At 44.0% G+C, this 13,662-nt stretch overlaps 1 protein-coding gene across 1 annotated transcript in view; it reads left to right on the forward strand.

The window, feature by feature from the left end:
- LOC141047809 (cytochrome P450 2K1-like) overlaps positions 1-13,662 on the forward strand; it is a 50,842-nt gene that overhangs the window by 36,756 nt on the left and 424 nt on the right. The window contains exons 6-8 of the mRNA XM_073543128.1: positions 10,090-10,231; positions 11,470-11,657; positions 11,823-11,964. Coding sequence (XP_073399229.1) covers positions 10,090-10,231; positions 11,470-11,657; positions 11,823-11,964 — 472 coding nt within the window. The remainder of the gene's footprint in view (positions 1-10,089; positions 10,232-11,469; positions 11,658-11,822; positions 11,965-13,662) is intronic.

Genomic DNA, 13,662 nt, shown 5'->3' on the forward strand with positions numbered 1-13,662 from the left:
GTATATGTATATATATGTATATATATGTGTGTATATATATATATATAAACAGTATATATATATATCAGATCCAGGTTCTGATATAATGGAATTGATATCCATAGTGAACACTAAGTTGGGAAAATGGATACAGCAGATATCTATACCGTCCTCTTTTGTTAGATGTACAGCTGGTACAGAAAGTAGTCATACCCCTTTAAATCTTTCACTCTTTGTTTCGTTGCAGCCATTTGGTAAATTCAAAAAAATTCATTTTTTTCTCATTAATGTACACTCTGCACCCCATCTTGACTGAAAAAAACAGAAATGTAGAAATTTTTGTAAATTTATTAAAAAAGAAAAACTGAAATATCACATGGTCCTAAGTATTCAGACCATTTGCTCAGTATTGAGTGAAAGCACCCTTTTGAGCTAGTCCAGCCATGAGTTGTCTTGGGAATTCTGCAACAAGCTTTTCACACCTGGATTTGGGGATCCTCTGCCATTCTTCCTTGCAGATCCCTTCCAGTTCTGTCAGGTTGAATGGTGAACGTTGGTGGACAGCCATTTTTAGGTCTCTTCAGAGATGCTCAATTGGGTTTAGGTCAAGGCTCTGGCTGAGCCAGTCAAGAATGGTCACAGAGTTGTTCTGAAGCCACTCTTTTGTTATTTTAGCTGTGTGCATAGGGTCATTGTCTTGTTGGAAGGTGAGTCTTTGACCAAGTTTGAGGTCCAGAGCACTCTGGAAGAGTTTTTCATCCAGGATATCTCTCTACCTGGCCGAATTCATGTTTCCTTCAATTGCAACCAGTCATCCTGTCCCTGCAGCTGAAAAACATCCCCAATAGCTTGTTGCTGCCACCACCATATTTCACTTTTGGGATTGTATTGGGCAGGTGATGAGCAGTGCCTGGCTTTCTCCACAGATACCGCTTAGAATGATCACCAAAAAATTCTGTTTTCGTCTCATTACATCAGAGAATCTTATTTCTCATAGTCTGGGAGTCCTTCGTGTTTTCTTTTTAGCAAACTCTATATGGGCTTTCAAATGTTTGGCACTGAGGAGAGTGTTGTGATTGAGTCACCGGAGGAGGAAAACAAAATATAAGCTAAGTCCAGAAAAACCGAGAGGTTGGTAACTAGCGGATTGCAGACCCCTGATCCTAAACACACAACTAACAGCAGCCGTGGGGGGTTCCTACGGTGATCCTAGACCCCGCGATCACAGCCGGAGGACTAAATAAACCTAAAGAAAGAAAGGGGAAATCTAAACTGCACCAGAGCAGACCCCAAAGCAATAGGTAGCCCCCAAAGAGTATTGACGGTGAAAACAGAAGAAAGCACAAACACAGATAGAAAGACAGACTGAGCAAACGATGGGACCCGTACTAACTGGATAGGACAGGACAGAAAAGCTGCTGTCTGCCATCACGCAAAAACCCTGCCAAAAAATCATGGCAACCGACTGATAAGAAAAAGATCCTGAAGTCACTAGACTTCCAAATACCTATATCAGCTCTCAGGTAATTCCTGCAAACAAAGCAAAAAGGGCAAGTGATCAGGGACCAAAAATGGAGTCCAGCCAGTCCTAGTCAGGGCTGGCTGAAAACATGCACTAAGTAAACCAGACAAAATCTCAAGAAACAACAGAAGAGCAAACTTAGCTTTTAGAAGACTGGAACAAACTGGAGGCCAGAGCTCAGAACAGAGAAGTATCACCAGCAACCCAGCAGGGCGTCGGCAGCCTTATATCCACTCAGAAACTCAGGATGTCCAATCACACTCCGCCTGATCTGATGACAAGTCTCTCCCAGCCTGGTCAGCCTTAATACCTCCCTTCACCAGCAGAGGGAGCTCATCGGACATCAGAGGTGAAGGAGAAAATGTGCTCATAACAGGAGAGGATTCCGTCGGGCCACTCTGCCATAAAGGCCCGACTGGAGGAGAGCTGCAGTGATAGTTGACTTTGTGGAACCTTCTCCCATCTCCCTACTGCATCTTTGGAGCTCAGCCACAGTGATCTTGGGGTTCTTCTTTACCTTTCTCCCACGATTGCTCAGTTTGGCTGGATGGCCAGGTCTAAGTAGACTTCTGGTGGTCCAAAACTTCTTCCAGTTAAGGATTATGGAGGCCACTGTGCTCTTAGGAACCTTGAGTACTGCAGAAATTCTTTTGTAACCTTGGTTCAGTGCCTCCACCCGAATCTTGCTGCAAGCTGTAGTGGGATGCAGGAGGATCTTCCTCTTCTGCCAGTTGTCAACTCTGGAAACCTCTGTCCATGCTCCGTACACACTCACAAGAGATGGTGTTGAAATAATTAGCAGGTATATTTACAGAAGAATAAATATTGGTAAATTCAGAGGGCATAACAAGGCACAGTAAAGCATATACGTATCATCACACTATCTATGAAAGAGGTTCAAAATGTACTTTGTAGTAGGTTTGAATGTTAATGACAAACAAAGTTGCACTCTGTAGTGCTACAGCATGTAAACTTAAAATATATGAAACTTGAATTTCTTTACTGCTGTAGATAATAAGAGACGTTTAGCACATAATTTGGCCAATTCATGCATGCCCAGCAACCAACGACAATGCGATCCATTTGTGGAGCTAATTTTTATTCCAAGATCTGTTGATTAAACTATACTCTGTTTGATAACCCTTTAAGTAACACAACTTTCATGACAAAGGCCCTAAAGTAACACTACAGTTAAACAAGTAAGAAATTCTTTTGTGATTTTTCATAGTTTTTCTTACGTAAAAGAAGTGTACTTAAGAAACCTGAGGTACTATAGAAAAGGGCAGGGAAACACTTTTTCAGAGATACCTTGCTGTCATTACCTGATGCTCTGTTACAAAAAAACTCATGTTGTATTCATATGTAAATTAAACTTACAAGTTCAGTGGTAGGCGTATCAGTGCACTTGCAGTCCTTGACTCCTCTTTGCTTCTCTGCGCCAGCTCTACCCCTGCTTCTTGAATGATTAACAGTAGAGACATGCTCTGCTGCCGGATGTCACCTCTGCTCTCCACTCAGGGGTGGCACCAGCAGAAAGAATCAAGGAGGAACCAAGGACTGCAAGTGCAATGATACGCCCACTGATGCACTTGTGAGCCCAATTTGCATATAAATAAAACATGAATTTTGACAAAACAGGGCACCAGATAAGGACAGAATAGGTAAAGTTGGAAATGTATTTCCCCGCACTGTCCTCCAATGTGGGAATACCAGCTGGTGATACCACTTGGTTTGAATTGTGTAACTGCCGCTGGTTTCTCTCTCTTTTTTTTTTTTTTTTCCTTTATGTGAGGTGGTTTCTAAGACACAATACTAGAAACATCCAGAGAACAGTTAATCTGGATATTAAGTTGTGTGTTTAAAAATTATGTGTAAATCAGTATCTTTAGTTACTCATTATTGTCATGATCTCAGTGCGGGTTTGACTCGCACACGTGGGGTTAATGTTTGGAACCAGTGCTGATGACTGGCATTTCTGGGGTTAAAGGTTGTGATCCTGATGCAGGCTTACCTGCACACCTGGGGCTATGATTGTGGCCTCTCCCTGGTTCTGGGGAGGCTTCTTATAGCTTCAGGACGCTCCCATCCCTGTCAGTTTTACTCTTGCCCTTGGCATTTGTGTGGTGACCCCTGAGTGTGTTTTTGCTGTGTTCTGGTTACTTGATTCTCTGTGTATGACTCGGTCTGTTCCCTGGATATCGCTTTGGATTCTGCCTGGTACCTCCTATGTCTGTTTGGTTTTGATCTCTGCTTGGCCCTGATTATCCGCTCTGTCTCATCCCTGGTACTGTACTGTGATCCTGTGTATGACCTTTGGCTTTGTCTGACCTCCCGTCTGTTTGTCCCTCCTGTACTCCATTTGCCCGTACTGTTGTGACCTCTGTTTTGCCTGACTCTGAGTTGTACTGTCATATCTGAAAGCAGGACGCTAAGCCACGCCCCCTTGCTGACACATGACCATAGGTCCCGTGCAAGCTTGTTTATTTTCAGTGTCCGCAGGTCCCGTGCCTCTTTACTTTCCAGCACTGACTGGACTCTAACACTATTAGCTTGTAGCACGCATTGTCACCTCTGCTGCCCTGCTCCCCAGGTAACTCTTAGCACTGCTTCTGTACTCAGGAAAAAAAAAAAAGTGTGTTATCCTCATGGATCCCATACAAGCCTTGTCTGATCAGGTCAAGCACCTGACCCAAATGTTCCATAAGCTCAATGTGGAACAACACACGATGGCCCAGACCCAGCAACAGTTGGTGGTTACTGTGCAGGGGGCTGTCGATGCAGGGGCTTCTGGTGCTGGGGGTAGGGATGTGTCATTAGCGTCCCCCGAATCTCCGGTCAAATTACCAGACCTTTTCTCAGGGGATAAAAAGGAGTTCAGGTCTTTCAGAGAAGGATGCAAGCTTTTTTTTTCTCTAAGGCCCCGCTCCTCCGGGGATGAGTTCCAGAGGGTGGGGGTCATTATTTCCCTACTTCGGGGGGTTCCGCAAGCATGGGCTTTCTCTCTGTCTTCCTCTGCTCCTGAACGTATGTCAGTGAACGCATTCTTTGAGGCCCTCGGGCACATTTATGATGAACCTGACCGAGTGCGATTGGCAGAGGACATGTTGATGAGTGTCTGTCAGGGTAAACACTCAGCTGAGTGGTTTTGTTCTGAGTTCCGCCGCTGGGCGGCAGAGGTCTCTTGGAGCGACGCCGCACTCCGAGGACTCTTTCGCAGAGGTTTGTCCGAGCGGCTGCAGGATGCCTTGGCGTTACATCCCCCACCTAACTCTCTCGAGGACGCCATGACCCAGGCCGTCCGGATGGACCGCAGGCTGCGGGACAGAGGGGTGATGCAGGTGGATACTCCATTATTCCCCAGTGGAAAAGAGACTGCCCCTGAGCCCATGGATGTAGGCGCCCTCTCCCTGAAGGATATGGAGAGGAAATGCCGGAAGGACATGCAATTATGCTTTTACTGCGGTAAAACGGGACATTGGAAAAGGGAGTGCCCGAATTGCCCGTCTTCAAACCCGGTCGGCGGGAAACGACTAGGTCTGGGTAGTCAACGGGGAGGCTGCTCAGACCCTCAGGTACCATTTTCCTCGTTTTCTAAAGTAGTACTGCCTGTGGAACTGTTTGTGGATGGTAGTTCTTTTTCCTCTACAGCCTTCGTGGACTGTGGATCATCTATTAATCTTATTGACTCCCAATTGGTCACACACTGCAAGATAGGGACAGTTAGGCTCAAGGTTCCGATCAAGGTGATGGCCATTGACTCATCTCCCCTCACTAAGGAGGGAATTCGCTTTATGTCTGATGTGTTTTCGCTCAGAGTGGGCGCTACTCATGTGGAAAAAAGAAGTTGTTTTGTGCTGGACAATCTACCTGCAGGGTTGGTGCTGGGCATGCCCTGGTTACAACACCATAACCCAGTTATTAACTGGAAAACGGGGGAGATTGTACAATGGGGGTTTAATGATTTTGAGTTGTATGATAAATCCGCACTGCTGGTTGAACCTGTTAAATCTGTGTCTGTATCATCTGTCGAGCTGGAAGGTATTCCGGAATGCCTGAAGGACTTCGAAGATGTATTCTCCGAAAGCGAGGCCGAGACGTTACCGCCACATAGACCCTTTGACTACGCTATTGAGCTGGTCCTGGGGGCTAAATTACCAAAAGCCCGTCTGTTTAATTTGTCAGGTCCTGAGCGCTTGGCTATGAAGGAGTACATTACTGAAAGTCTGCGCAAAGGACACATACGTCCTTCAGTCTCACCTGTGGCAGCAGGTTTCTTTTTTGTAAAGAAAAAAGATGGCGGGTTACGTCCCTGTCTCGACTTCCGGGAGCTTAATCAAATTACTGTACGGAATACGTACCCCCTTCCATTGATTCCCGATTTATGTAACCAACTATCAGGGGCAAAGTGGTTTTCTAAACTGGACCTTCGGGGGGCATATAATTTGATAAGGGTCCGTGAGGGGGATGAATGGAAAACCGCGTTCCTCACGACCGAGGGACTATTTGAAAATTTAGTCATGCCGTTTGGTCTTACCAACGCCCCTGCCATATTTCAGAATTTCATCAACGTGGTATTCTCGGATCTCATTGGTCGTTTTGTCGTTATCTACTTAGATGATATTTTGATATATTCCCCCGACAAGTATTCTCATTTGGAACATGTACGAACTGTGCTCCAAAGGCTGAGAGAAAATCATTTGTATGCCAAATTGGAAAAATGTGTATTCTGTGTACAAGAGTTGTCCTTTTTGGGGTTAATTGTATCCGGTGAGGGTTTTCGCATGGACCCCAGGAAGGTGCAGGCCCTTGCGGATTGGGTGCAACCCCGAGATCTTAAGGGTCTTCAGCGCTTCTTGGGGTTCGCCAATTATTACCGCAAATTTATCCGGGGGTTTTCGCAAGTGGTCAAACCTCTCACGGATCTAACATGCAAAGGTGCGGATGTGAGAAATTGGTCCTCGCTCGCAAAAGAGGCCTTTGCGACGCTGAAAAAATGTTTTATGTCTGCTCCTGTGTTAGTGCAGCCAGATCCGTCCAAACCATTCGTCGTGGAAGTGGACACCTCTGAGGTGGGGGTGGGGGCGGTGTTGTCCCAAGGGCCTGCCACTCTAACCAACCTCAGGCCATGTGCTTTCTTTTCCAAGAAGTTCTCTGCTGCGGAAAGAAATTACGACGTAGGCAATAGAGAGCTTCTTGCGGTCAAATTGGCGTTTGAAGAATGGAGGCACTTTTTGGAGGGGGCCAGTCACCCGGTTACGGTGATCACGGATCACAAAAATTTGTCATACATTGAATCTGCTAAAAGACTAACGCCCAGACAAGCCCGTTGGTCACTTTTTTTTTCCCGTTTTCAGTTTACGATTACATTTTGTCCAGGGTCTAAGAATGTCAAGGCTGACGCCTTATCACGCAGTTTTCAGCCGGTGTCTCCCCCTGAGCCACCGTCCTCCATTCTTCACCCTGGGGTTGTGATAGCAGAGGTCTCATCTGAATTGGAACGGGAGATTCAGGGGGCCCAGACGCAGGCCTTGGCGGCCAAGCCAGAGGGGAAGTTGTTTGTCCCAGAGCAACTTCGCCTGAAACTCTTGCAGGAGTTCCATGAATCCAAGCTGAGTGCTCACCCTGGTATTTCAGCCACACGTCTGGCGGTGGCTAGGATCTTTTGGTGGCCTACCCTTGGTTCGGACATAAAAAAATTCATTGCTGGTTGTGGGGTCTGCGCTCGTTCTAAAAGCTCTCATAGCCGGCTGGCAGGGGAGCTGATACCCTTGGCAGTGCCCGAGAGGCCATGGACTCACTTGTCCATGGATTTTGTTACCAATCTCCCTCCATCTAAGGGTAATACAGTGGTATGGGTAGTGGTGGACAGGTTTTCTAAGCAGGGTCATTTCGTACCCCTGTCCGCACTACCGTCAGCTGAGACTTTGTCCAGGTTGTTTGTGCAGCATGTGATCCGGTTGCATGGGGTACCCCTGAATGTGGTGTCTGATCGTGGTGTGCAGTTTGTGGCTACGTTTTGGCGTGCTTTCTGCAAAAAATTAGGGATGTCTCTGTCCTTTTCTTCTGCATACCATCCTGAGAGCAATGGGCAGACGGAGCGCACTAACCAGTCCCTGGAACAGATCCTCAGGTGCCTAACTTCTGCTAGACAGAGTGACTGGTGCGATGCACTGCCATTGGCTGAATTTGCCTTCAATAGTCGGGTGAGTCAATCCACTGGTAGGTCCCCTTTCTTGATTAACTATGGGTTCAGTCCTCATTTTGGTGAGTTTTCTCATCTGGATTCGGGGTGCCCCGGGGCTGAGGACTCTGTTCAGCGGTTAAAAGATACATGGGCAGAAGTCCAGCGGCGTATATCCAGGTCTCAAGGCAGGTATAAGTTTTTCGCGGACAGGAAACGAACACCTGGTCCCACGTTTCAGGTTGGAGAGAAAGTTTGGCTCTCCACGCGAAACATTAAGTTAAAGATTCCGTCAGCCAAGTTAGGACCCAAATTCATTGGCCCGTACAAGATTGTGGAAAAAATCAATCCAGTGGCGTATAGGCTGTGCCTTCCACCCTCTTTCAAGATCCCTAACATCTTCCACAAATCTCTACTGAAACCTTTTGAAGCAGTCCGGGGAGACTCAGAGTCTGCTGCTTCTCCTGTTTTGGTCGAGGGGCAGGTGGAGTACGAGGTTGGTCATATCGTAGATTCCAGGTTGGTACGGTGGTCGGTACAGTACCTGGTTCATTGGAAGGGGTATGGACCGGAGGACAGGTCCTGGGTACCGGCCCGGTTGATGCATGCTGATCGCCTGGTACGGGCTTTCCATGCTAAGCACCCGGGCAAGCCTGGGCGTCCAGAGGCCCCCCGTTGAGAGGGGGGTACTGTCATGATCTCAGTGCGGGTTTGACTCGCACACGTGGGGTTAATGTTTGGAACCAGTGCTGATGACTGGCATTTCTGGGGTTAAAGGTTGTGATCCTGATGCAGGCTTACCTGCACACCTGGGGCTATGATTGTGGCCTCTCCCTGGTTCTGGGGAGGCTTCTTATAGCTTCAGGACGCTCCCATCCCTGTCAGTTATACTCTTGCCCTTGGCATTGTGTGGTGACCCCTGAGTGTGTTAGTGCTGTGTTCTGGTTACTTGATTCTCTGTGTATGACTCGGTCTGTTCCCTGGATATCGCTTTGGATTCTGCCTGGTACCTCCTATGTCTGTTTGGTTTTGATCTCTGCTTGGCCCTGATTATCCACTCTGTCTCATCCCTGGTACTGTACTGTGATCCTGTGTATGACCTTTGGCTTTGTCTGACCTCCCATCTGTTTGTCCCTCCTGTACTCCATTTGCCTGTACTGTTGTGACCTCCGTTTTGCCTGACTCTGAGTTGTACTGTCATATCTGAAAGCAGGACGCTAAGCCACGCCCCCTTGCAGTCACATGACCATAGGTCCCGTGCAAGCTTGTTTATTTTCAGTGTCCGCAGATCCCGTGCCTCTTTACGTTCCAGCGCTGACTGGACCCTAACACTATTAGCTTGTAGCACCCATTGTCACCTCTGCTGCCCTGCTCCCCAGGTAACTCTTAGCACTGCTTCTGTACTCAGGACACGCGCACTGGCTTTATGAGCAAGTGTAGTGCGGTGTCTCTGACAATTATGTGCTGTTTACGTCATATTTGCTGTTTTTATCTTTTTGCTCCAATCTATTATTTCACAGCCATGATCAGTGACTACTTGCAAGGAGAGTCTGAAATTCAGTGCCAACCTTGGCAGGAACATGTTGCTACTTTGTCCTTCCTCTTTCTTTTTCTGGTAGCTCTCCGGCCTTGATTGACCTCAGGGGAACAGCAGAGTCAATGTTGAGGTGAAAGTAGGTCACAGTCCCCTGTTGCAGAAATTCTTTGCTTAAAGCCCTTTTAACAGCTCCCATGTTCTATGCTAACAATGGGTGCTTTTGTTCTTTAAAAACACAGATAAAGTAACCTCGTCTTGGCCCTTTAAGTTTTGACGGACCTCATGGACGCATCCTCTGCAGGGTCCTAGACCTAACTGACTTTTCTCCACCTTATGTTCTGCCACCTGTTTTCCCTGCTTCAAGGGGGACTAAGTCACTACAGACTGGTCAGTGACTGCTACTTTTAGCTGCTACCAAAATTGTTATGACTATGACATTTTTACTAAGGCACAGGATCTGCAAGATGTAATCAGAACAAATGTTCACTGAATATAAAGCAATTCACATAATGGTTACAGCCTCCCAATGAGGCTACAATCTTGGTAGTTGCACCCAGTATTGAGGCACAGACCTTGGTGGTTACATATCTCCTGACCAATGTTTATGCTGGAGTTTGTTGATGTCTCTTCCATACTGATGCACTTAGTTGTCATATATGGCCTGCTTCAATGATATCACAAATTGCCTTAGCACTTCCCATTCAGACAGCTATAGTCATGAAAACATTTCTGTGACAACCTGTTTCAGGTTAAAAAAATGTTAAGCAAAACAGGAAGGTGCCTACCATATAAGATACAGAAGAAGGTTATAATTGCCGAGATGCAGCTGATTAAAGTAACATGGGGAATATTTGTGTTTTTTACTTTTAGGAGTCAACAAAAGATCATACATTATTTGATGAAGAAAATCTACTTGTTACTGTCCTGGATCTCTTCGGTGCTGGAACTGAAACTACATCTACAACGATCCTCTGGGGACTTTTATTGATGATGAAGTATCCGGAGATTCAAAGTAATTCTTACTTTATTTCTAAAAGTTACATAAAACTGTAGGTGAAAAGCCACAGTCTATAAAGACCACCAGATCATGCCTTCATGAAGGCTACCACTTTACCCAGATTTTCTGCTATTTTTTCACTTTTGCATCATATTCCTTATACTGTATAATGGCCGCCTTTTTGGTAACCGAACCTTGTAGAAGTCAATTTTTAAATGCAATTTTACTATTTGTATAAACAAATCAATTAAGTTGAAGTAATTCTAGTATATGTTTATTTGCATTTATTGCATGTTTTATATTTTCTAATGTTTTAGCATGATGCTACCACCAACCCTAGACAGGGATATGTAATTTTTGATAAAGTGTGACATTTAGATTTCACCGAAAACACCTTTTTTCATAGCCAATAAAAATCCATGTTTTAGCCTCTTCAAGCCTTAGAACTTTGTTATATTAAGGAGTATACCGGGAATTCTTGATGTAATCTCCAGCCGTCCAATAGAGAATGAATGGAGCCGCAGTGCCCATGCTTGATCTTCACTCCATTTAAAGAGAACCTGTCATGTTCCCAAATGCTATTAACCTGCAGATATAAGGTTAATCTGCAGGTTAATAGGATTCCAAAGTAAATTTTTAAGTGCAATTTTGGGTGGTTCTCTCAAATAGGTTTCACTATTATTTTTTATCCAATTGTCAAATAAGTTAAAGTAATTCTAGTATAGATTTTTTTGCATTTATTATTTTGTATTTTCCAATGTATTAGCACGATGCTGCCACCCACCCTAGACAGAGGGGACATGTGATTTTTGGTGGAGTATGACATTTAGATTTCAACTAAAATAACTTTTTTCATATCTAATAAAAGTCCATGTTTTAGTCTAATCAAACTTTAGAACTTTCTTATACGAAGGAGTATACTGAAATTCTAGATATAATCTCCAACAGTCCAACAAAGAATGAATGGAGCGGCAGTGCCCATGCTTGATCCCGGCTCCATTTAAAGAGAACCTTTTATGTTCACAAATGCTATTAATCTGCAGATATAAGGTTAATCTGCAGGTTAATAGATCTCCAAAGCTGACCGGCCGCTGCACTGAAAGCTCATCTACTGGGAGGAAAAGAAGTTTATTCCTCTCAGCAACCTCTGGCTTTCAGTCATAGAGTCGCATCCTATAATCTGTTAAGTAAATGCATTGGTATTGTTGTGCTAGTGCAAAATGTAGCAAAATATATTTTCTTTTGCTTTATAGAGAAGGTACAGGAGGAAATTAAAACACATATTAAACCAGGACAGCTGCCGACAGCTGAAGATCGGAAGAAAATGCCTTATACTGATGCAGTAATACATGAAATACAAAGGTTTGGCAATATTGTGCCATTGAACGTGTCACACTCAACTCCAACTGATGTGTATTTGCGGGGTTACCTTATCCCAAAAGTGAGTTTATACATAAAAAAAGTCCTTAAACTCAAGTACTGCCTGTGTTTACTTATTAGTATAAAGTACTGCTATGGGGTCTAAAGCCACCCCAATAATCTCATTTTTTTTTTAAATGAAATGTATGTAATAAATAAAAGATATCTGTTTTTTTATTGTTCACAGGGTACAGAGGTTATTCCATCCCTGACATCAGTACTCTATGACAAGACTCAGTGGAAAACTCCCAATGATTTCAATCCCAATCACTTCTTGGATGAAAATGGGAAATTTGTCCCACATGATGCATTTATGCCGTTCTCAGCAGGTAAGTAATGAGGATCATTTAGATGAAAAAAATAAATAATTTTACATGTCACTCAACTGACAAAACACTGCATAACAGAATGACTATATTTTATCAGGAATAATATGTTTTCTAAATCTCATATTTTTCCTTCAAAAAGTTAAAAAATGTTCTATGATCTTTTTAAGATGTTCAGCATATGCATGAACACGTTGTAATTTTTTTTGCAATATACCCTAGCATAATAATAATAATAGTAGTAATAATTTCATTTATATAGCGCCAACATTTTCTGCAGCACTTTACAATTATGCGGGGACGTGTACAGACAATAAAAACAATACAAAGTAACACATAGTTCAACAGTTACAGGAGGAGTGAGGGCCTTGCTAGCAAGTTTATAATGAGGAGATAGAGGGGACACAATAGGTAGAACGTTCTTGTTATTTATGATCCAGCCATCATTATAATAAATAAGGCTTTTCATATAAAGCTGAACGATCCAGTCATCAGCCAGTATCTGTTTACGTGCAGTTACTATGTGCTATTGGGTGTATGGAGGATATGGAGACAGCTGAATAGTAGGGAGCAGATTATGATTAACATTTAGAAGGAGGGAACAGGGGAGAGTTAGGTTGGTGAGTTGAGGTGATAGGCCTGTCTAGAGAGATTTTCTTTTACAGCATGTTTAAAAATATTGGGGCTAGATATTAGTCGAATTGTTTAGGGTAGCGCATTCAAGAACACTGTTGCAGCATGAGAGAAGTCTTGGAAATGGAGGTGCAAGGTTTGGATTATGGCGAATATTAGCCTTAGATCAGTTGCAAAACGGAGGGCAAGGGTAGGGTGATAGACAGAAATGAGTGATGAGATGAAGGGTGGTGCAGAACTGTGGAGAGTTTTGAGGGGAAGAGAATTAAGTTTTTATTGTACTCTGTGGAGAATGGGTAAATAGTGCACAAGGCGGAGGCATTGTTGAAGTGGCTGGATCGAAATATGACCCTGGCTGTCACATTCAGGATGGATTATAGAGGAGAAAATTTAGTTAGGGGAGACCAATCAGCACAGAGTTGCAGTAGTCCAGAGGAGAATGAATACGAGTGACAGTGTTTTTGCCGTTTCAGTGGTGAGGAAAGGTCAAATTATAGAGATGTTTTTAAGATACACGTACCATTAGCGAGTGATTGAATATAGTGGATAAAGGGAAGTTCTGTGTTAAATATGACAGCGAGTATATTTCCCAAAATCTTCATTGTGTTTTTGTTCACCTGGGGCAACAATTCAGTTTGCTTCTCTGACCCTTTGATAAAATACCATGACCAAGGCAGAGTTGTTTGACTGAGATCCCCCAAACATATAAAAGAGTAGGAACCGGTGGTTAAAAATGTCATGACTCATGATATGTTACTTGGTCATGCTCTCAGGTACTTTAGCTCATGAAGATCAACATTCATTTTTAAATAGCATAGCCATATCTGGGGCAAAGAAAGGGAGCAAAGTCAAACTTTTCATCCCTTTTCAAGAACTTGCTCTTCAATTGGCATCCTTGTGGAGGATGAAGTATTGTCATAATATTCTTTGTAAGCTGGGGCATGGTCTAGATATGAAACATCTTGGAGTCATGAGCAAGAAACATTCAGTTAACAATGCTTTCCAGGGGGTTCTAGTAAACTTATGTGACTTCGTGGAGGTTTCCTTTTTTTACAGGCTTTTAGTCAT

This window comes from Dendrobates tinctorius, unplaced genomic scaffold (assembly GCF_039654945.1).
Source record: "Dendrobates tinctorius isolate UK_male_01 unplaced genomic scaffold, ASM3965494v1 ptg000129l, whole genome shotgun sequence".
NCBI lineage: Eukaryota > Metazoa > Chordata > Amphibia > Anura > Dendrobatidae > Dendrobates > Dendrobates tinctorius.